At 40.6% G+C, this 24,872-nt stretch overlaps 1 protein-coding gene across 3 annotated transcripts in view; it reads right to left on the bottom strand.

Annotated features, from left to right (window-relative positions):
* Window positions 1–23,278, bottom strand: part of TSC22D1 (TSC22 domain family member 1) — a 90,953-nt gene extending 67,675 nt beyond the window's left edge. For 2 of the 3 annotated variants that reach the window (XR_008429168.1, XM_053934160.1), the window contains exon 1: window positions 19,321–22,193. Coding sequence is in view for 2 of the 3 variants with exons in the window: in XM_053934160.1 (XP_053790135.1) it covers window positions 19,321–22,193 (2,873 nt within the window). In the remaining variant the exon portion in view is untranslated. Of the gene's footprint in view, window positions 1–19,320; window positions 22,194–22,805 lie in introns of those variants that run through there. The other variant, XM_053934161.1, reaches the window with a different exon arrangement.
* Window positions 23,279–24,872: the final 1,594 nt, after the last annotated feature.

The following is a 24,872-nucleotide window of genomic DNA, read 5'->3' as shown; positions in this document are numbered from 1 at the left end:
AAATTCAGTAACTACTCAAATGTCAAAGTTATGAGAAATCAAAATCTTCAAAGAATGTATTCTTTATATTCCTATTTTTGAGGAATGTATACATATTTTTGAGGAATGTATTCCTATTTTTGAGTTTCATTGTAAGAGACATGAATTTCAAAGAACTAATATAATAAACTCTGTGTCAAAACCATGGCAATTCACATTTCCCTCTGTCTTGCTAATGTTCTTTAGAGAGCCATTCGGACAAAAAACATCAAAACATTGATAAGCAGTTGTAATACAAATACTCAATGAATTTTTAGACAGCTATGAGTAGATTCCAATAGAAAATTCTTCCCTAGATACATCACTCTTCCTCCAGTGAAAAATGGGCTCCAAATATCTAGAAATAATAGGCATTTGTCAAAGGCTTTGAAATTCATTCTGCCTAGATACAGCACAGAAATAACTAATCACATACAAATATCTTAAGAATGCTTTTCCTAGATCTATCTAGGACTGCAAGAATTATTAAGTATCAATTAAAAAGTTAAGGAAAGTATTTGTTCGTCTCCCTTCAGCTGGACTTCCATGTATTAAACCTGAGGTTTAATGGGATTTTATTATTTACTAAGTATGCTTTTTTTTACATAGCTAATTATCTGAACTAATTACATTAACCTTTAAAAGACAAAAACTATTAGCACAAATAAAATAATTTAGCAGTTTGTTTTGATGCTAAAATGCAATGTAAGGTTCATTTGTGCAACATCTGGAAACCTTAAATCACATGAGGGATCATCCAAACCAGAACAGAAAAACAGCATTACACAAATACCTGAATCAGGTCCCATAGTGCTTACAACTGGTCACATATTCCATATGAACTTCAAACAATGTAAAAGTATTTGTTTTTCAGTCTCATATTCCAACAAATAATACATTTATTGATAAACACAGCCACTGAATTTCTCCATCTATTCTACTTCCTCTGATAAATCAAGCTTCTGGATTTTAGCAGTTTATATGTTTTTTTCAAGCAAGAAACATACTAGAATGAGTAACAAGCTTTACAGATCTACATAACATGCAAGCTTTTCTATTACTTTTTGCATTTTTTAAGGGCAATGATATCAGGGGGTCACTAATTTCAAAGCAATTTATGTAGCATAAATTATGCACTGAGCTGTTCTGGCTTATTTTTCCTTCTGAGTTTTGTGTTCATCCTTATTCACATTTCTTTTTCTAGCTAGAACTTCAGTACCATCTTGGTACACAGTTTTTAAAACTATTTAATCCACATCAATTAACCAAACCTAACTATCTAAACTTGCCAATACTAGAAACTCAGCAATCCCTTTCATAATTTTCTTCCATTAGTCTCAAACCCCTAATTACAAGAGCATGGATGTTTCCAAATCACAAATAGTAGTGACAATTCTTTTCAAAGGCAAAACAGAGTCAATACAATTCTTGGTTCTAAGTAATTAAAAAGAAGAGTATCAGGAGCACCTTAGCTTAAAGTCCTCAGCAGAAATAAAATTCCATCCATCTCCAAAGCCTATTAACCAATGTTGCATACTTCAAACACTTACGCTGAAATCCAAATTGATTGCATAATAGAAGGTTTTGCAAAAGGCACCTATTAAAATTTCTGGCACCAAGTTATTAGACTAATTGGATTTATAAACTTATCCAACCCAACAGCCACTGTTCTACAGAGTCACATGGCTAGTTCAGAGAAGTTTCGTTTCTTATGCTGTTGAGCTGTTCATCACAAACATATCTGGTTCCATCTAGGAAGCAGCACGTACACAGACATTTCTTACGTACACATCTTAAACATCATACAGTACCATAAATATGGAAGACAAAAAGACAAGATTAACACTTGTAAGCTAAGCACAATGCTCTAGTCAATGACAATATGGAAAATGTTTCTGAAATATACTAGCCAGCCTAATTACCTATACCTAAACATACTCAGTACAGTGGCTTAAAATAACAGGCTAAAACAGCACCTACTGTTAGAGAGCAATATCTGGAGGGAGAGGATATACTTACAGCCTTGGCTTTTTCTTCCTACCTGCCCCTTCTCACCCACCAATGTTTATAAACATTCCCCACATGAAGATTTCTTTCTGAAGAACATACTCCTTTAGTCTTGATTATCAGCATCCCTTCTTTATCCTTTATGTTGGGTACTTAACCACCTTCATGAGCACAGTCTTCCCCTGCAGTCAAGCTTCTACTCCTGATCTTCAGAGGCCATTTATTGCTCAGCCATATACAAATTGCTGTCTCTTTTGTGATACAGAACAAGTCCAAAAATCACAGATCAATAAAGTCGCAACTTCCTCAGATCCCTTTCTCCTAGGATGCTTTACAGAGCATATCAATAAAGCTATATCAGAGAGGATCAGGTACATTTTCTTAAGAGTAAAGCTACACAAGTAGTTTACACACATATTGCACCACCTTCCTCAGTCTCCAGCAGTTTTTCTTCCAAGAACGTAAAATGCTCATGTGCCTGTGTCTCTTCCAATAGACATGAGCAAGATGTGGCACATGGTAAGGACTAATGTAATAAGAATTTTAGTCATTATTCCTTTATGTGTACTTTATTCCACTTCCAGTAATTCTGCACCTATTTTCAGAGAAGTTTAAGATATTCAAAGCCTACTGAAAAAGTAATCCATCACCTTAGTGTTCCCAACAAACAGCATATTCCAATATCACCCAGACAATATTATGATGCAAATGACTATCCAGCACAAGGAAGAAAAATTTCCTGAATAATAGTTAAAGTATAAATAGAACACTTTATAAAGTATAAATAGAACTAATCCTCATTTTAGGCACAAGTAATTTAGTATATTCTAATTTCAGATTCAAGATGCTTCTCTAAGGCTATGGAAAGATACTACAGATCAACTTACTACATAAAATAGGTTATAGACAGAAAAAATGGATGAAGAATAGAAATTCATGCCAAGACTATCACTAAGCAAAACCACACTTGCTAACTGGCCTTATACATTAGCTATATGACATGCGAAGCCTTGGAATATACTACACTGGGTTTTGAATTTTGTATTTTCAGAGCAATTCTCTCCAAGGCTACTTCATGTGGCAGCAAACAATATTTGAAGTAACATTTTCTATACAGTAAATACAAACTAGGGTTATTTATTGACTTTCATAACAACAATTAATTTTTACAAAAAAAGCCTAAGTTTTGCCAAACCTTTTATATTTAAAACAAAATCAACATGCTTCCAGCATTTCTAAATTTATTACTCTTTTTACTGTCGACTTGAAACATTATGCATTATTTCTATATAAGCCACAGTACACTCTACTTTAAAACCTAATCAAACATCCTCTCCAAACACTAAGTATATAACCCCTGAAAAATTTGCAGACTCCTCCAGCCTCTGAAGTAGGAGTCTGGAACAGGTGCTGTAGATCAAACACAATACTAATATTTAGCCAGAGAGAAACAGCAGATCCAGTACCTGGGCCTTGCCTTAACCCAGGTTTTGACCCAAGTCCTTCCCACAATGGTACCCTTTGGGGGATCATATTCAGGTCTTGTCTAAGCACAACACTCATTTCCACACACTGGACAAGATACAAAGATCCTTTTCTGCTGTTGGATGGATTAAAACAAAAACACAGCACAATGAAAATAAAGCTATTTTCAATGTATTTCAAATTAGAAGTTATAAATAAAGTCAGAAGAAAACCCCAAATGCCTAAGTAGATTACTTGTCTCTTTTAGGGTTTAGTGACCTCTGACGTGCTTCCTGATCTGCAGAGAATCAGATATACCAGCAACTCTGAAGTCCTGGAAAATGTGCTCCAGTATTTATTAGCTGCATAAAGTCAAATTCTTCCTCTATGATAATTACCTAAAACATTTGAAAAAGGAGCACTGTGATGAGGGCATATTTTTAAAACTTATGCCAGATGTCAGAGCCTTGGTAACTAATTTTAGAAAAGTAACTCCTAGTCTCCTGGTTGCAAATATGACCACAAAGAGATTAATCAACCTAAAATGTCCAATTATTTTGGTTTTGTTTTTGGTTTTTTGTTTGTTTGTTTTGGGTTTTTTTTGGTGTGGGTCTTAGTGGTTTTTTTTTACTGTGAAGACATGTGGTGTTCTGGTGTTTCTCCGGGATGCAACAAAGACAGTTCACAGCAACTTTGGCAACAGCATTTACCCAACACAATTACACATGGAAGCACAGGAAGCCTTTACCACCTTTATTCCAAGTCCTGCTTTATGCAGCAGTAAAACTGAGAACCTGGTAATATTAAATGCTTGCTATTTTTGTATTCATTCATTAGCAACAGCCAGGAGTTATCCAGAGACACTTTAAGAGGGGTTTTTACAACAGGAGGCATCTTTCCTACCCCGAGGCAGGATGACTACCAAGAGCAGGGAAAAGCAGAGGAGGCTGCTAAAGGCCACCCCTCCCTCTGGTACCAGCAGTGTCCTGCAAAGGACACACACACCTCAATTGCATCAGGTAACCACTAAACCTATTTGTATGTTTAGAAAGAAGAACTGACCTAGAAAGGCCTACGCTGGAACCTGACATGCAAGTAAGAATTTGAAAAATACACAAGCAGGGAGAACAGAAAAATCCAGCTACTGAAATTATTTCTTATCTCACTGGTACAATGATCACTTGATTCTGTACGTCAAAGTTTGAGTAATTCTTTGCAGCTACCGACCTACATGCACTCATATAATCAATATCATTATTTTGTGCTGCAAATAAGAATTCTTGCCATCCAGTGTGTTTTCACAGGATTTTAAGCTCACTCTCAAATATTTGATGAAATAGGTATATATTGGAAAATATTAGAAAATTTAAATTTAAATAGAAAAGAAAATTTAAATTAAACAGAAGCTTTTGAAACTTTAACATTTAAGGCATTTTCTTCTTTTACATGCCTCTAGGATGTTTGCCAAGGAGGCTCTAATGCCAGGGCTATAGCATCCAAAATGCTATTTTGAGCCATTGCTGTGCTGACCATTACATTTTTCAAGCATAAGAACAGCTTCCCAAAAAATAATTGTGAATAAGTGTTTTTGTTCTTAATGAAACCACAAATATCTTGCTTCTACTTACACAACATCTTAATTTCTGAGTTATGCTTTGACAGGGTAGAGCAGTTGTTACACTTTTCCTCACTTTAAAGGTACAACAACCTCTAAACTTTTTTTTTCCTGTAGGTCTCCACAGGATTTTGGGCCAATGAGCTCCACAGACAAAATCTTTCTTAATATTAGCCAAGGCAATTCTACTCATGGCCTCTTGTTCCCAAATTCTGTGAGGGCACACAGGCACATACAGTCTAGCTCATGATCTAAGCTAGCCCTCATTTATAATTTAAAGCACAAGTAACTGACTATGCTACCATAGCTTTAAGGTTCCTTATGAGTCAATGTCTCAATCAGAAGTCTGATGTAGGTTTATCATTCAGCTTTAGAGATTTACTTCTTGGTTTAGGTATTACTTGGTTGTTTCATTCTGGATTCCTTCTAATCCCTGTGATTATCTTTTGTCATTTAAGAAAAATACAACACCACAACTCAATTTTGGCATGTTGTAGGCCTCAGCAACAGCAGCTTTTTGTTTCCTAAGAACCAAGTTAAAGTACCTTCTTTTTACAAGACAGATATTCTGTGCTTTTTACCTGTCCACCAAAACCAAGTGACCCTTCTGGCATGTTTGGCAAGAGATTTGAACTCTCCAACATATTAATTCACCATAGTAATAGTGGGTGAGAGTGAAAAATCCTCAGGAAGGCAAAAATGACCAGGGTACGACATTCCATTGTACTTGGAGAATATATGAGTGACGTAAGAGAAAAGGAAAGCTAGTGACCCTGACATTGGCTCCACTTCCTACAGACACCAAATGTTTGCAGCAAGCAAACCTAGTCTACAAGGACAACACATAGGCCTTCTGGTTCAGTAAGAATGACTTTCTGAGAATATAAAGAAGGGAAAATAATAAAAATGGAGGACTTTTCACAATCTGATGAGGAATTAACAGCACACCAATTTTACTAAAATAATTCATACCATTCTTTTCCTTACTCCCTTTTATTGCTTCTACTCTTCAGACTCACCAACAGAAGCCTTTCTTTCCTGAACCCAAGTATTTACCACTCATCAGGAGTCCTCAAGCAAAGAAAAGCAGATGCTGAACCAAACTGGACAAATGGAAAAAGCACAGGACCCAAAGCTGAAGCAAAAGAACTCAAAGACATCATTCCAGGCTTAGAAACAGGATGCATTAGTTCATGCAGCATAACCTAGCTTGGCAAGTGCTGCATTTTGCCAGCATTATCAGGAAACAAGCAGAACAAAGTTCTGAAGCCTGTCCTTCAGCATATAAGCAGAGCAATATAATGAAGCTAAAATACAAGCAATTCACACCAAGCAAAGAAAATACACTACAAAATCTTTAAATGCAATTTGTACACATATAAAACATGCTAACCTAGGAAAACTACAATTAACATCAAACAATTGCTTCTGTTGCTTATAAATCTGCATGGTCTTGGCCAAGCATTGATTAAAACAGTCACTTTCAAGGACATATGGCATCCCCACAACACTCAGTCATACTAGCCAGACTCCACAAAACCCACTCCAGCTGGCCAAATGCTTCTCCACTAGCCACTTCTCCCTATGGCAGTGGGCCTCCAGCCATGAACCATTAAGAGAGTAACTCTTCTGCCCTCTCCCAAGAAATTATACTGAAGGTATAATAGGACAGACATACATTTCTAGCCTTTTTTCTAAGTAAAGGAAAGTAAGGTAAGCAAGTTCAAAAGGTTCTCGTAGGTAAACGTTTGGAATCCATACAGCAAAGTGCTCCAAAAGGCAAACCTCAATCCAGAATTTCTGAGTTCTTCACCTCATAGGGCTCTTATTAAGCCTTCTCTTCAGCATCTCTTTTACTGTTATCATCAGTTACTTAGTTAGGTGAATTAACTTGATTCAGGAAAATCAATCTGCCAAGTCAACAGCAGCCACAATGACATTTCAGGTCTTCAATGCCATGTTTCAAAGACCCCTTCTATTCAGTTTTAATTTTCAAAACAGCCAGAAGCAAAAAGTTCTAATTTTCATGTTTCCTGTCTGTGCCATCTTCATATAAAATCCACCACATCAATACTTAAAGATTGCTTTTCACCAGAAAAAATTGCACATATCTTCAAACACAGTATTTCAATCCATTTCTTATCAGTTTGATATTAAAAACTGATATTAAAAACCCTTGGTTTATCACTGAAGAGCAATCTCACAGAAACTGGTCACATTCACTGACAGACACTATAATGAAATAGTATTCAGACATGGCTGGATCTTCTTTCATGAAGAAAAAAGCCTACTTTTCCCAGCAATTATTTTTGGTACATTTTTCTTGTGGTCACATTAGGAAGATGAGACTACCAATGATAGTTACTTCTTTTAACTCTTATTTCTGAAACAAAATGAAAATCTTTCCAGCAATCTCATGATTTCTGAAATGGCTTTGTTTCTAAATCTTGCCTCTTCATTGGAAGCAGACAACATGAATCAGTGGTGAAAAACATGCAACAGATGAGAATTTTTTTTTTTTTTAAAGGGTTACCCATATGCTTGAACAATTCTGCAATGGAACAAACCATTTTAATAACTTAATTTTTAAAGCATACCTTGGGTTAGAGTATATAATTTAGGATATAAAATGCTACAAAAATATTTGGTTTATTTAGTATGATTTATCATATTATAATTATTTTTTTAAGAATGGTATCCAAGAAAATTGAAGTTTTTAGTAGAAAATGAATTTTTTAAGAACTTCTAGCATATAATTTACAGAAACTCTACATATACATATTACAATCTGCTACAACCAAAACTTATACTTGACCAATTGTGAGCTGCCACACAGCTCTGCCAAGCTGCCTATGCCAAGTTGTGCACAGCTACATGGCAATATCACATACAATATGTGTGACTCGAGTGATCACAGTAACAAAAGCATGAGAACATTTGTCTGCATTCACAAAGGCTACAGACCTAATCCCGAGCAACCTGACAGCAACCTCAAGAATAGATTTTTAAAGAGCACCTGTAAATCCACAAAATCATAGGATTTTAAAGCCAAACTAGAAGGATGGATGTCTGGGATTTAGGTAACTGCATGGCTCTTATATTGATCTGATTTATCTTTTGGCTAACACATTATGTAAACTTGATTATTTAACAAAAAGATATCCCAGGGCTTGGGTGCTTTTTTGTTCTTTATTGTTGTTCTTGGAATATAAAAACAATTCAAACATTTTAGATCGTTATAAAATGTACATGTTTCTGAAACATTAAGAATGGCTTAGTCTACCATGTTCAGAGGTCGGAACAGGAAGAAACTTTTTTAAAATAAAATTAAAAAAAAAAAAAAAAAAACAAAAAACAAAACAAAACAAAACCACCTGAACAGCTTTCCTTAAACATCTGCCCAGAGAAAAAGTATTAAGACAGAGGACTACACGGCTTGCTTAAATAATTAAATATCTAAGTATCAAGACAAGCCTCTATTTGAAAATATGCATGAACACTTCATAAAATTTCATTGTCCTTTATAAAATTCTTCGGAGAACTTTTTCAGAGAAAATATTTTTATTCAATAACTTCACAGGAATTAAAAAAAAACTGTCCTAAATATGTTAAGAATTTGGACAGTAAACATACATAATAAATATTCCACACTGAATTCTGATGGTCAGACAAATGCAGAAAGTGAAGACAACTACACCTGTCTGCTATAACATGCTAGCATTTCTTTTTCTCCTTCCACAGATCACAGTGCTCTCGAAACTGAAGGTTAAATTCCAGTGAAATAACAAGACTGCTCAGTTTCTTCCCCACCTCCAACACTAAGCAGCACTACAGATTTGTGCACCCCAAGGGCAGTCGGTGAGACCTCCTGAAGAGGCTGACCTGTGCCTTCATGGCAAAACGGCAGCTCCAACAACTGGCAGAGCAGTGCTCTTCCAGAGATGGTGCACTTCATTATTAGCAGGGTACAACTCCACAAGAACACAGAGACTACTAATCCTGCTTTGCTGCTCTGTTTTTCCATAAACCACTAAAAACATGAAGAATTTTGCCTGCTTTAAAGCATCACTATCTTAAAATCACTTCAGAAGTTGTATCAGACACCAAATCCTTCAACAATATCTTTTCTGCTGTTTGTTATAAAGCAGCCAGCAAAGCAGGGTACCAATTCACAACAAGGCCTTTTAGCTACTATCCCATAAATAGGAAAAGGCTGTATTGCCAACAACTGCATATACTTGACTGACACACTGCCTGCCTGACAGTATTTCAAAAATTAAAATCCCTTTTCCCACCAGAAATAAAGAAGAAAACCAAAACCAGCATCATGAACGTTTCTTTCACACCTTCTACCCTCCCTACTCTCTCTCCAATCAAACAGAGGCTCAGAAACTCCTCTTTTTCACAAGCAATTACAGAATTGGAAGGAATCTCATACACTTGGAAAGAAAAAAAATAACATGGAGGTACACGCACATCCTACATCAATCCTTGAACATTTATGAGCAATTCGACATTTCACCCAATTTGGGATATTAGGCCTACTAAAGAAACACTTGGCAGTGCAATATGCTGATCCATTCTTAACATAATAACCTCATTCAGCAGATTAAAGAGGTACATTTATACCTTGAATTCATTTGGGTGCCACAGTAAATTATTTAACAAGTACTTAAAGTACATAGTCATTAATTCATGGTTCCTTTTATTTTATTTTCACTTGGTCTTATTTTGTAAGACTGCAAGAAATGAGACTGTAAAAGCAGCAATGGCTCGTTATTTCACCAGTAGGTTTGTTTCAGGTTGTTTTATTTTAAAAAAAAGCTTTATATATTCTCATATGTGTACATACAGGTAAGGAACATTAAAAATTTCAGACTGAAGGATTTCAAAAAACCAATTGATCAAGATGTTCAGGAGACATTTGAAATTAGGGTCAGGTCAAGATTCTTCACTGAACAGCTTAGAAGATAAACCATAATGTTAAATATAAATGAATTATTACTATAAAATCCTTCCTTGACAGATTTCAGAGATGCTTATAGTCTAAGAATCCTCTACTGAAAGTGACATCAAGCAAGAATGACAATTAATACCATGCACAAGTTGACACACACACAATAATCATTAAACATCCTAAGTTGTTCTCCTTCCCCTTACATTCCTTTCTATATGGCAGGCATTACAGGATGAACCCTCACAAAATCCTAAAGGGAAAGAAAAGCATTCCATTTCTGTCAGGCTCAATCTGGAAGTATAAATTAAAATGCTGTTTATAGTCCACAGACAGACTTCCCCAGAAAAATATGGAATCTTTCATATGGTACAAAAACACATTATGATATTTCAACACACATACATCCAGTAAAATTATGAAGCTTAAAATAATATTCCAGGAAATTTACAGAAGCCTTTTTTTTCCCTTTGCTTATCCCAGCTCAATGGCAATATATGCCAAACAAGTCACTCATTATTCAGATTCTGTCTGAGAAATTTTTGCTTGCTTTACTTTAAAAAGAGCAGTACTTCAAAATTGCAGTCAAAACAGACATCAAAGCAATCATTCATGAATTACTGGGTTAATTTTTAATCACCATCTTCCTTAATAGCTACAAGAGCACTAAATATACAGAAACAAATTTAGTATGGTTACATTCTAACTTTTTGGATTTCTACAGTTTCTTATATAAAAGTCAACTGCCAGTCATCATCTCTCTTTGTCATCTATCCATGACTGTGATGAAATTGGGTGAAATGAAAGTCAGAGGAAGCTTAAGAGGCATTTAAGTTTTCTCTCATCTTGACAGGGATCTCATGCCTCTACATTGCACATACTTCAAAGTTACTAGAGAAACATTAAGAGCTATTTCTGTAACTTTTATTTGTTTACAAGGATTTAAATGAAAACACCATTTATAAACCAGCATAAGCAACACTTAAGGGATACCAAATTCAGAATTTAACACTTTGCATAACTAAAAGAACTACTGACTAGATATGTAAGAACCAGAGACAATTAACATTCAGTTATCCATAACTAGGGCACACAAGACAATGGATTACAAATAAAAGACTAACAATATCTGCAAAAAAGATGGTGTAACTTACATTTGATCCACACCTTGAGATTTTACAGGGGGAATGAAACAAGTGCAACACTGAGGATAAAGAAACAACCATACAGTAATAGCACTGCATGCTGAAATTACGTTACCTGTGTAACTCACCATTAAGAGCTACACTGCAGCACTGAACTAAAAAAGAACCCTATTATTAAATGCATTAAGATGCTAAAACTATTGTTGAATGTGTATCCATATTTTCAGCAGCTTTCAGTACCATCCTTAGTACTTAGCACAGTACTTTGACACTGTTGCTTAAACAGTGCTGCTAGAGAAGTTCAAAACTCAGTAACACACCAAGAAATCAGTCCTGAAAACTTCCTGCCGATATCCATGCTAATTAAAACAACCAAACACACACAAACAAGAAACCGAACAAAAGCAAAAACGAAACAAGACACAAAAAAAAGGAATAAAGAAAAGACAAGTCATACAAACAAAAAGGCTAGAAAAATACTTAAATCACACAGAAGCTCAAACAATATGCCTGGCTGAGTCATTCAACAAACTTAAGCAGAAGATTATAAAACACTCTATAACCAGCTTCCAGGTGCTATCGAATCTATACCTTACTAGAAGGACTGCCTGTCTTTTTTAACAGACTGCCATTCACCTAGTAGCATGTTCATCTCTAAATCTAAATTTAGAGAAGATCCTCTGCTGCCTGTTTTAGCAGTCTATAAAATGGTACTTCTCCGCTACATGCAAAAAAAAATGGATTCAGAAGTATGGAAACAAATAAACAAGATACCCCTTAAATTTAATTAAAACAACTACAAATCCATTTTTCGAGAATTGCCTTGAGGAAAAGGAAAAGCGTCAGTGGTAGGTGCATTTGTTGGTCTTTGAGGACTACAGTAAGCTGTGTTAAATTTCCAAGCCAGAATGATAAACAAAATCGCCAACTACTTTATTTCTTACTCTGTTCTTCTAGTGTACTTTCAAAATTCTATACCCATTTCAGACTGTACAATACCTATGAGTCCCAGCAAGGAAGGCTACTTTAAAAGAGTAGTTTCCTTTGGTAGCTATTCTCTGTTGAAAGAACAAAGTTACTTTTACTGCTCTGGGCCATCACTAACCCTGCACTGCAAGAAGAAACAGAAATTGGAACAAGAACTTCAAGCCTGAATGCCTACGATTCTTAAATTTACATCCTGATTGTCAAAGGTCATCAATATAGGAAGCCTCACCAACACCTCAAAACAGCGTAATAAACCATTAAACATGAGGGAAAAACATCTAACAAAACCCAGTGGAGAAGAGAAGAAAAAAACCTCAAGAGTAATTTTTGGTACACAATAATACCAAAATAATTTAAAGGAAGCATAATCAAAGTAACTGCTGAAAGAAAACAGTGAAAAACTTTACTGTGACTTTTCTGTTTTACCAAAACATGTTAAAGATCTTAGCTTTGCAAGTATAAAAAAATTTCATAAAATGGATCAAGTTCCCGTTATTAAAGCATAATGATGTGTTTGAACATGATGAATATCATTCTTCATCTCCACACAGCACCAAAATCAGAAGCCCTCATTTAGTAGGTACTAGCAAGTTACTTAGTCCATAAGATAACCAACAATGATAGAACACCTAAACTACCACGGGCTCTACCACTTGCATGTATGGCACCTTTACAATCCCTGCCTGCCAAATATTTATAATCTCTAAATATCTCTCTCGGGAAAGTCAATTCAGCTTCAGTGGAAGATGGAGATTTTTGCATATAGCTGCAACCACAAACCAAACCCTGCTTCCAACACTGACAATGCACAATAGGTGTTTGGAGGCTTGCACAAAATGAGCTGATAAGGATTTCTACACCACTGCCTGTAGCACAATTACTGTCTTTGTTAGCAAATTCCAAAGGCAGAAAAAGAGTTAAAGTCTTCCCAGACATTAAAGCCAGAAGGATGATCAGGTGCTCCAATTTGATAGCATAATTATGCTGCACTTCCATCACGCAATTCCTAAGTCTGAATGCTTTAGAACAGGCAAAAATAAAGTGCTGTATCTCCAGTCACTCAGGAACTCTTTCCATCTTAGCTTTAGGCTATGGTTTCCTGTACAACCATGCTGAGAATAATCTAGTTTCTTATTTACAGTGCTCATTACCATGAAGTAATTTACTGAATAATCTTACCCTTAGTCCATCTTAGTAGCACTGCTTTTGGTGGCGTAAATGCAGTAAATGAAAGGTATAGGCCCACTTTAAGAAGTGTTCAGTCTTTTGTTAAAGTATAATATGTATTACACACAGTACATTTTAGTCTCATAAATTAATCAAAAGAATAGAAGAAGAACCAGTGCATTAAATCAATGAGAACAAAGACACACTATTCTTCTCTAGTCATTTTTATGTTTCACCTACATCACACTGCAAACCCAGATCACAAATTATTCCCAGAAAGGTCATACCGAGAATCACTTGCTATAATTGCACTAATATTCGGGCGTGTGCAGTTTCTTGTTTAAAAAACCATACTAGCAATACTGCTGTTTACGATTTGATGTACTTCCTAAGCTGTTAAGAGGCAGGTCTGAAAAGGCTTATTTACTTTATTACCATCTGTAAGATGAACAGGTTATAGGGGGTCTTTTTGTAGCATAGGAATGCTAACCATACTCCTTTTTATTTATGCCTAAGCAAGATACATTAACGTATTGGGGGTTGCTAAGGTTAGGGTTTTTTGGAGGGGATGGTGGCGTTTGTTTTTCAATTATTTTCCCCTCCCACTTAGCTAACTTTGCTAGCTTACCACTTACTGATATCTGCTCCCCACTATCTAGATCACAGTAACTTGTAAAGGCTGAAACACTTCACTACCAATTTGTCAGTGGGTTTAATTATAATTTTCAGATTAGTCTGTAAAGAATGCAAATCCTGAGATAGTAACAAAGATTGTTTTTCAACATTAAATACTTTAAAATCTTGCTTGTTCATGTTCTCATACACATACATAGATAGTTTCATATTTGTGCACTGCTCCAAAGAGCAAGCAAAACTGCAGTGTTAAGGAATGGTTTCTGGAAATCACTAGAAGAGATTAATTTCTCAGCATCTGCCTTAATTACTAAGTGCTAAATTACTGCTTTTACAACCTCCTGGTATCTGTTGGTTCTTCCTGTCTTGAAAGACAATGAATGTAATACCAAGTACTGTAGCAACCCTTCGTTCAAAGTGTATCATGGCATGTAGAAAATGCATCTATAAAAGATGCCAGGAAAAGCTCCATCAAAAAAGGTATTTCCACATACAGCTGGTCAGCAGACATACAAGGTGTAGACCCTAAATTCCTCATTGTTCTTCACTTAGAGCAGAACTAACAAAGTCAATTCCATCAGCAATAGGTCTTTTACTCCATCAGACTAAGTGAGAAACTGGACTTGTCATCATGACACACCAGCAAGCACATCTTCTTCATCAAAGTTCTCTCTTTCTACTCACTTGACATGACACTAGTGAGGTTAATGTTTTTTTCAAGTTCCACATGTCGTGGGGACAGGACATTTTCATGCTCCCACGACACCACAGAAAGCTCAATTGAAGATATCAACAGATTTTTGTAACAGTTCATCTCCTAGAACTCAAATCACATGGTTTTCAAAATGGTGGCAAGACTATGAAGCAAGTTTAAAATCTGCAAGACAGAAATTAACACCTGTGCCCCTAAGATGCAGCTAAAAAATTAAAATCACTATAAATCTATGCTAATCCACCAGAAATCCTTTGTCTGTAAATCCTTTGTTGTCCCTTTCTCACCAAATATAGAGCAGCAAAAACTTCCAGCAAACCAAAAAGCCCATATAAATTCTAAACCCACTTACACAATCAAAGTAAGTACGCAAAACAGTTACTGCACCAAAAATATAATTGAAGCTTCCAGGTCTACCTTACTTACTTCATTCACTACTGCTTACTAAAATCTTCAAAAAATATTGAATTACATCTGTAAAAAATCTCACTTGTACCTGGTCAAGCTTTCCACTACACAGCTGCATACATGACAAACATTAATCCAGCTTCCTGACTGTACTTCACTTTACAATCTAGTACTAGTTACTACTGCTAGAGATTTCTCAAAAGTTGCTCACAAGTCTTGACTCTCATATTCAGCTTTAATGTTCCAGCCCCTCTACAAACTTAGTAACAAGCTGAAACACATGTCCTACACAAAAACATTTCTAAGGGGATCGTCTAATAAAAATTTCTCTTAAAAAATAATGAGATTGTCAAATAATAAAACATATTTTAAATCTTTATGCCTGTTTTGTGTTTGCCATCATCTTTTCCTTCTTTCTCTTCAGCTTCGTTGGATGACATGCACAAACAGGTGAACAGAACTTGCAACAGCCTCAAGAATGCAAACAATTCTACAGGAAACATTGTCAAGGTCAGGGAGGCAGTTACTAGTTCTCTTATCCTTCATTCACAAAATCTGCTTTTGAGTAATGGCAAACAACATTTCAGATTAAGTTAGTTTTAAATTCACTTACAGCAGCCTTCATAGATGCTGAAAAATAAATTAACTTTTAAAATCTTCACTTTACAGGTAACTTAAAAATAATGTAAGTCCATACAAAATCTTAGTGCAAGCATGTACAGCAAAACATTGTCTACAAGGATTTAAAACTGATTTTGCAACACTAAGTATAAATACACAAAACGATTCACTGTGATATAAACATGCATTCTCCTATGCCTAAATATTAAGTACATGAAAAGAAAAGCAATCCTGCTCTACAGTTCTAAAAATGAAATACTAAACTCAAAAGACCATGCCTAAAATTAGCAAGATTTAGTAATTATAGTGAACAAATCAAGGTAACCACTCCAAATCCAAGAAACTAATTAAGAACTATGCACCGAGTCCACACCATGGCTCAAGCTAAGGAGAAGGGGAAAAAAAAGTATTTAACAACCAAAAAACTGGCCTGCATTTTTGTAGACCAAAAAATTAAGAGATGATCAATCTACCAACACACAAACATCTATGGCATACCCAACAGGCTTAAGAAAGGCTAGTCAGAAGAACTACGGGTGTTTGGTGATTTTGTTGGGGTTTGGGGTTTTTTGTTATGCAGTTTGATTTTTTTTTTCTTTAAATACAGAAAGTACAGGGAGTATTATCTGTACCCTCTCTTTATTTATTAACATTTGCAAATTAATTTTCCATATGGCATTCTGCCAAGCAAATCATTTTTAATATCTAATCTTCACTATGACTTGAAATAAAAGTAATTTATACTGGAGAAATAAAGGTTACCGTTCTCAAAGCTGATACACTCCACACTGTCTATATTTAAAAGGCCATGCCCTGATAACAGGCATAGAAAGAGCTGCAAATGGCATTCTAAAAACTGAACAGACATAAAGATACTGGCACAGCCCTAAACGCAGTTACATACAGCTTTAAGGAAAGCTGGGACTTAATCTATACAAGGTATTACATGGGTCAGATGTTTTTTCAAAGGCACGCTAAATGGAATTTTACAGCTTCTTCGCTGGCCCAATTATGTCACCACTCACTTCTTTTCTCCTACCTTTTCCTTTGCCAGGTTTAGAATCACTTGGGATGTATTGACAGAAGTCTTCAGTGATATATGTGTGTGCAGATAAGACCAAGAGAAATGGGTACTTCATATATACAATACATCTGCTTCTGAAATGGTTATGTCCTTCTACAATACACTACCCTTTACCTCCTGTAAAACAGGGGATAATCTAACAAACCAGCAAAAAAACAAACTAGAGAGATCCCATGGCCACAAAAGTGCAGAGACAAGCAGAGTAACAACGTATCTTGCACTGCCTCTAGTGAGTAACAAACTCTCAGCTCCAGCCCAAAAATTCCAGTGAACATGACAACAGAAGTGCCCTGCCCTGAGATCCCCAGGAAGCGGAAACAGAAGCAATCTCACTAGGTTTTTAATGTCACATACAAATATACAGGGAGACGTGCTGCTGTAAATGGTCTGATTGTACACAAAAGTGAACTGGCCACTACTACCATGCAAAAAAAAACCAGATTATTTTTGGTCTCCATTTAATAGAGTCATATCCTGCTTTGTGTAATGAATATAAATGGTTTTCCAACTGCAGCTAAACAAAAGTGTAGCCTACCTGGAGATGACAGATTGAACAAAGACACAACGTGCATGGGAGAAGAAAGGATATGATCTTTGGCTAGGCAAACAACAGAGGAAGAAGGTATTTCTGGCTATTGTTACCCTGAGAGATTTAAACATTCTGGAAAAACTACCAATCATGTTGAACTGTTAACATATGCTCTTAAAATCAGGGTACAGACATATTCTAGATGTAATTTTCCAAAACCCTATCAATTAAGCTTATGATTTTTCTACTTGGCTAGGATCCCCTGAAAGCTTAGGGGGATTTTTTGGTTGATAAAAGAAAACAAAACCAAAAAACAACAACCACACAACAGCAAAAACAAACAACACCACCGAACACCAGCAGGACTCGTGAAGAGAAGGATTAGTGTCTTGGTTTACAAAATTCAAATGAAAGAAAACCAAAAAATATTTCTGAAAAACTGCTAACAGCATCATGGTGACACTGCTGACTTTAACACCTCAATCTGTCTTCTATCACCTTCATGTACTTATTGACTAAAAAAACATAACCAGAATGCAACAGTGTTGGAACTTGTCTTCTAGCACTCCTGGAAGACAAGCTGCTACTCATTACAGTTCTCTGGCATCTTAGAAAGATGTGATGAAAGCCACTACGGCAGTCAACACCTTATGATCAACATAATCAGAGACTGCTGATAGAGTTAGGATTTTCAATATTAAGAAAAGAATCCAGCCTCTCCCAGCAACCCATTTGATTAAAAAAAAAAAATTAATAAAGTCTGGCCACTGGTATTACTCTTATTTAAGTTATGGCACCAAGAAGGTATTTAAAAAGTGCTTCACCTCCCACTGCTGCAGCATTTTCCCCACCTTGTGTTTAGTACCTTATTTTGTCTCCTCACCCTAGTCTCAGTTTTTCTAGTGTTTTCTGTCCTGCTCCACATTCCCAAGGAGGGTCATTTATCTTAAAAGTTATTTCTCCATTAATTTAGCTTTTTAGACAGGAAGTTCTTTGGAAGAAGCACCAGTTTTCCTGGGCACTCACAAACCCGTATTAAAAGAGGTCCTCAACACATTGAGGACTTTCCACACATAATTAATATCAAACCATCACACTTTAAAATTGATGTTTCAATCGATTCAGCCTGCACACACAATGGTCTCAACTTCTCTGCACACGCTGTCAAAGAAATGAGAATATTCACATGCACGTACTATTAAGACTAGGCAGTGGTCATTTACTTGAAAAGGTGAAGGTGAGAGAATACATGTAGTTTGAACTGGTGAAAATGGGGAAAAAAAATGCAGTTTTCTTACTCTAACTGCACAGAATTGGTGCACCAGATGCAAAGGTTCACCGCCCTTCGGCAGGCCTGAGCAGATCTAAACATGCATTAACACTTTGAAGCGACACCATCAAGACCAAAAGTACCCCAGGTTCAATTCAAAGAGCCACAACAATGTTGCTGAACATCCCTTATCCCACCATACTCATTTGCCTAAAGCATCTCTTGGCTGTCAAAGAGGTTTTGAATACACCAAAGAATCGCAACTGGTTCAACCTTAGTAAAGTCAATACTTTAAAAAGAGAAGCTAAGGCAGGATGAAGTCTACGCTTGTGAAAAAAATATACCTAAGAATAACTATTAATTATTTCCATATAATAAATAAGCTAAACTGCAATCACCACTAGTATACTCTACAGTATTCTTGTCTTCCTCAACACAGTGGGAATATACACACTGAACAAACTGTTAAGCACAATTTACCCACACAGTAGTTTCAAAGCATAATCAATACAACCCACCCCCTCAAGTGGAAAACAAGTTCTTCAATACAATATCTGCATGTGCTGAGACCTGAGAAATAGTATTTTAATTAGACAGAAACATCACACTCCTTCATTTCACAGAATGGCTGTAACAAGACCTGCAAGTTAGTGCAAATCAAACTGTCAGAGAGTCCATCTTTTAATAAAGTTACGGGCAGTCTTACCTCTCATCCTCACCATCTACAAGAGGCGTTGTCAACGGCAGCACCTTCAGCGGGAAGAGGGACGCCGAGGATGGCATGCTGCTGCTACCGCCATCTGAAGCGGCCGATGCTCCACCACCGCTCTCAATGTTGGCAGCTTGAGGTAAACCCGCCAAGGAAGGCTCTGTAGGGCGTCTGCCATCTTCAATTTGGCTTACAATGGACTGAGCTAGTGATTGTGCAGGGAACTGGGTAGAGCTTAATGGCATCTGCTGTGGCACACTCTGTGCCACTGGCATACCTATACTTGTTGATATCAAGGGAGGCTGGCTAACACTTTGAGCCAAATTGCCGTTCTGCACAGCCGAAGCCTGTGCAATATTCTGTGGCTGTCCCAAACCTACAGAAGCAGAAGGTATGCCAGGAGGCACAGCTGAACCAGCTTGACTTGGTGCAGGAACAGTACTAGCAGAGGGTATAGGGCTTACCGCAGGCAGCTGCTGGCCAGTCATCCCTTGGACTACAGATTCCACTCCTTGTGCCTGTGGCTGTACAGGCAATAAGGTGTTTTGCTGAGCAATGACCATTTGTTGAGGAAGGCCTGTAGCGCTAGCCTGTAATCCTTGCTGCATTATTCCTGTCTGCACAGGCTGCACTACTTGGGAAGATGGAGGAGCAGCCGTTGATGGCATAACTGGAGGTGGAATTTGGTTTGTAGCAGATGGTGGTTGCACCACAGCAGCTACACTTCCTTGCTGCCCAACATTTAGCATTTGACCACTGGCAGCTACACCTGGTATTGCTGCTGGAGCATGTGCAACAGGCTGAGCTGGGGCAGCAGCTGGATGTGCTTGAACTGAAGGCTGCATGCCCTGTGCCTGGCCAACAGGAACCGGTTGCCCAGCTCCTACTCCTGTAGAACTTGGCTGCATGGCAGGGGCTGGAGTCTGAAGGATCTGCTGATGTTGAATGTAGTCTGGCATAGCCCCTGTGACAGAGTTTTGGTTCACCGGCTTAACATGACCTGCGGCCATCTGCGTAGGAACTGGCTGCTGTTGCTGCTGCTGCTGTTGCTGTCCGTACTGCAACTGCTGCTGCACCACTGGCAAAGTCTGCACAGGCTGCGCCGGCTGCGAATATGGCAGCTGCTGTTGAGCCATACTCTGAAGGGCAGGTTGCTGGTGGCCCAGAGATGGGGATACACCTAGTATATTAACTGGGGCTGGCTGAACCCCAGTAACAGTGGTTAGACTGGCCTGTGCAGGAGGTTGGACCCCTGGCTTCTGCTGTGGATAGTTTACTTCTTGAGAATGCAGCTGGACTTGTGCAAGCTGTGATTGAGAAACACTCTGTGGTATACTAGATGCTGGAATTGCTGGAGGAGCAGCACTGCTAAAATCCATCTGCTGCGGACCCACACCTTGAAATGCTTGCTGCTGTACCACAGTAGGTGCTCCCATTTCTCCACTTCCCACACTTTCTGTATAGTGACTCAGTGTGCTTACATTGCTGCTAACAGAACTCCCACTGGTGCTCTCCCTTTCAGAAGTCACTTCAAGCGGGTTTTGTTTTATCGTCTCTACTGCTTTGTTTACTGCTACTCCCTCCGAAACTGCAACAGTGTTTTCTTTATCATAGAATTCAGTGCATGTCCATCTACCTTTTTTGAAAGGTTCAGAACTAGAATCTAATTTTACAACCCTAAATCTTGATGTGCCAGATGCAGGCTGCTGCTGGCTCGATCCCACTGCCACTCCTGCAGCTGGATTAGTAACATTGTTAATGACACTAGAGGAAGCACTCGTACCATTGCCAACACCACTCAAGATATTCACATTAGCATTGCTGCTAGTTCCAGACAAAGCATTTACATTACCAGTACTCATGACGTTGCTTAAATTCATAGTACCAAGCACACTGCTTGCCACATTAGAACTACCACCACCAATATTACTTAAGGTACTAGTTCCAGCAGCAGGACTTATACCTAAATTGCCAGGACTACTTGTAGTGCGGATATTAGACATGGCAGATGCCGGGGAACCAGTGGATGATGCAGCAGAAACTGGTGCAGTTGATATAACATTGTCAGAGCTTCCAGTTGTAGATAGTTTTCTAAACGATGGACTGGGTGGTGGTCCTCCAGAAATTGGGGCACTACCCACCCCAGGATGCGATGGATGATGGTGCCCATGATGGTGGTGGTGAAGATGGTGGTGATGATGAACATGATGGGGATGAACACTTCCATTGATCACAACACTCTGCTGTGGGTGATGAGGCAGAGGAGCATGCTGTTGAGGAAGATGAGGCTGGTTTGGAGAAACAGCCCCGGGAGTCTCTGCTTCTTGGAAGTTATTTAGAGTCTCTTCAGAAGAACTCCTCTCAGGTTCTCCCATGTCAGTGGCTCTGGATAAAGACACATCCAAAATTTCTGAAGATGACAGGTCTTCAGTGTGAGACTCATCCAGGTCATCGTAGCTTTCTGTATCCTCGGCTATGCTGTTATTAGAGCTCATACTAGCTGATATTTGAGCAGGGGTCACGCTGGTAATTTGAAAGCCACTTTTCTTTTTCATTTGAGCTCCAGTCTGTGCAAGGGGCTGTGGCTGGAGCTGAGACTGCGAGAGGAGGTTCAGGCTTTGTGGATGAGGGGGTGTCGGCTGTGGACCCGCCGTTGAAGCTGCTGCAGGAGATGGAGGCGGCGGCTGGACCAGCAAAGGCGGCTGATAATCCTCGGCGGAGAGGGCAGCGCTCCCAACGCCGGTACCTGGTGCAGTGGGAGCAGTAACGCAGCTGCTGCCGCTGCTACTGCTGCTGCCCCTTCTAGGAAACATCGCCGGGTGCGCCATCTTCCTAGCACTAATGTCTGCGGCTGAGTCAGGCTGGTGCATTGTATCGAGTGTATTTTAAGAGTGCAATCCCCCGGTATGGAAAGAGACAGACAGACACACATACACACACACACAGTTAGCTGTGTGCCCAGGGCAGGGCAGACACCACCACGCACAACCCCCCCCGACTCCCGCAGCGCACGGGCTGAGGCGGCTCGGCACCACCGCTCACCACCACCCCTCTCCCCTCCCCTCCTCCTCCCCTCCGAGACAGGGAGGGGGCGAGCACCGGTCCTCCGCCGCCTCTGAATGTGACACTTTCAATCCTCCGCCATTCACTTTCTTTCTCCCTACCACCCTCCCCCCCGCCACCCTACCACCACCTCCCTGCTCAGCCGCCGCCCCCCCCTTCCCCAGCCCCCCGACTGCGCCTCACCCGGGAGGGCAGCCAGCCGGCCGGCCCGGGGGCGAGCCCCTTCCTCCTCCCCGCGGAGGCTCCGCCGGGCGCCGCGGCTCGCCGGCAGCCGGCAGCACCGCCCTCCCTCCCTCCCTCCCCGCCTCGGCGGGGCGAGGGTAGCCGGCGGGCCCGCAGGGCAGCCCAGCGAGGCGGCCGGCGCCCCTCGCCATCACCGCTCTTAGTAGGAGGAGGAGGAGGAAGGCGCGGATACGTACAGGACTGGCGCACAGCAGGGCGGCAGCGGCAGGCTGAGCCGGGCAGGGACATCCCCGTCAGTGGCAGCCATGGAGCTGAATCATTTTGGGTATTAGAGAGACGGAATAAGGACGGAAGAAAAGCAGCAGCAGCAACCCGACAAAAGAGTCCATGAAAAGGAGAGCGAGAGGGAGGGAGGAAGGGGGAGCCAGCCAGGCAGCCTCTCTCTCCTCCCTGTGTCTGGCTGTCGCTGGAGGAGGCTCCGCTCTGCACGCTCTTCCTTCCCCCTCCGCCGCCTCCTCCCCCTTTATAACAGGCGGCACCCGCTCGTCCTCCGCAGAACCGCGCCTGGAATCCGTCCTCCTCCTCCCGCGTGTGCGTCCGCCCCGTCCTTTCTTCCCTCACGGTCTACTCCCGGCTTCCCCGCCGCCGCGGGTCTCTCCCTCCCTGTGCCTGCCCCGTCTCCTCACGGAGCGCTGGAGGAGGCGCCGCGGGGGGGAGGAGGGGAGAGCTCGCCAAAGGGGAGGGCGGGCGAGAGACAACGTAAGATGGCGGCGGCCGCCGCGCACGCGCGGCCCGCCGGCAGACATAAAGCCCGTCTGGCCGGGGCCGGCGGAAATAGGGTTCGGCTCGCGTGGCGGAAATGGCCGAGCGGCGCCGAGCCCGCGGTGTCCCGGCTGAGGAGGGGGCGAGGCTGCGGCTACGGCCATGGCGGGCGGTAGCCCTCCCCCCTCCCCGGCCGCGTCGTGTACCCTCCAGGTGCCCCCTCTCTGCCCGCAACATGACTGTGCCTCACATGACCTGCCGCCGCCGCCTCCCTCCCCCTCTCCTCAGCTCCGCTGCAGATTTATTCAAGTTATTCATCACCTTCTCTCCTTCCTCCCCTCCCTCGGTCCAGAATATTCCTGCCCGCTCCTTCCCCCGCGCATGGGGAGGAAAGCGGAGTGTGCGCGCATCCCCCTCGCCCGGGGCCGCTTTCCCTTTGTGCCCGGGGCGAGCGGTTCGCCCCGGCGCCCCGCTCCATCCCGGCCCCGGCGGGGGTCGCCGCCCACCCCGCAGGCGCCCTCGGTAGTGCCGGGGCAGGGATGCCCGGAGGTCAGGTGGAATCGTCCATCCGCATCCACATTGTGTCAATGTGCGGCTGTGTATGTGTGGAGGAGCTTCTCATGAAAGCTCCAGAGGAACCATACCGAAGCACTGATTAAAAAAAAAAAAAAAAAAAAAAAAAAGGTACAAAATTTATTAAACGGGATCGAGGTGAAATTAACCGACCTTCCTTCACTGTTCCAGTGCCGGCATCGTCAGAGCCAGCAAAGCTCAACACGCCCACCACGGTGCGGCTGCTCCCATCCCAAAGCTAGCTTCTCCCCTTCGCTGAGCACCGCCTGATCGCCAGAGACACTCGATGCACACACACCCGCCCAGAGATTTTCCTTCGCGCCCTTGTGCCTGTTGGCTTGCACAGAGCTGCCTGGCAGGTATCTTGTGGCCCCACCTTGATCAATGGATCCAGCCCAATGGATCCCCACCACTGGCACTGCTCTACCTCTCCTGGCAGCAGAACCCTCTCCAGCCGGACTTTCAGAGCTCGATAGGTGGGGTGTCCTGCATTCCTACAGAGGTGGGGACAGGTTCACACCCTCTGCCCTGTTTCTCCAGCAGCCTGGTGGTACGTAAGATGTGCACCATGCCTGGAGAGCTGCTCGTATTCCCAACTCCTGGCAGCATGGTTTTGTCTCCAAACACAGGCATCCATGAGCAGGCAGGAGGTGTCTCAAATCACTGCTTTGAAATTGGTGCGGCTTGCCTGGAATGGTGAAGTGTTTGCAGGACTTGGAGGGCTCAGGCTAATGTAACCTGACTGTGGAGCCCACTGGTCAGGACAATCAACAGGACATGGAGAAAAAACAGAGCTTGGCTCTTGCTGCAGTGAATATTTAAGCACATAAGGAAGAGTAGTAGAGCTTTAATGGGGAAAAAAGTTGTGAGAGTCCAAGGTATTATATCATTTAGCTGAGTCATTAGAAAGTTCTTATGGGAGATATAAATGTTAGTTCCTTCAGGCAGAGAGGAGATTTGAGTCTCCC

Source organism: Vidua chalybeata, chromosome 2 (genome assembly GCF_026979565.1).
Source record: "Vidua chalybeata isolate OUT-0048 chromosome 2, bVidCha1 merged haplotype, whole genome shotgun sequence".
NCBI lineage: Eukaryota > Metazoa > Chordata > Aves > Passeriformes > Viduidae > Vidua > Vidua chalybeata.
This window is presented reverse-complemented; position numbering and strand designations above follow the sequence as displayed.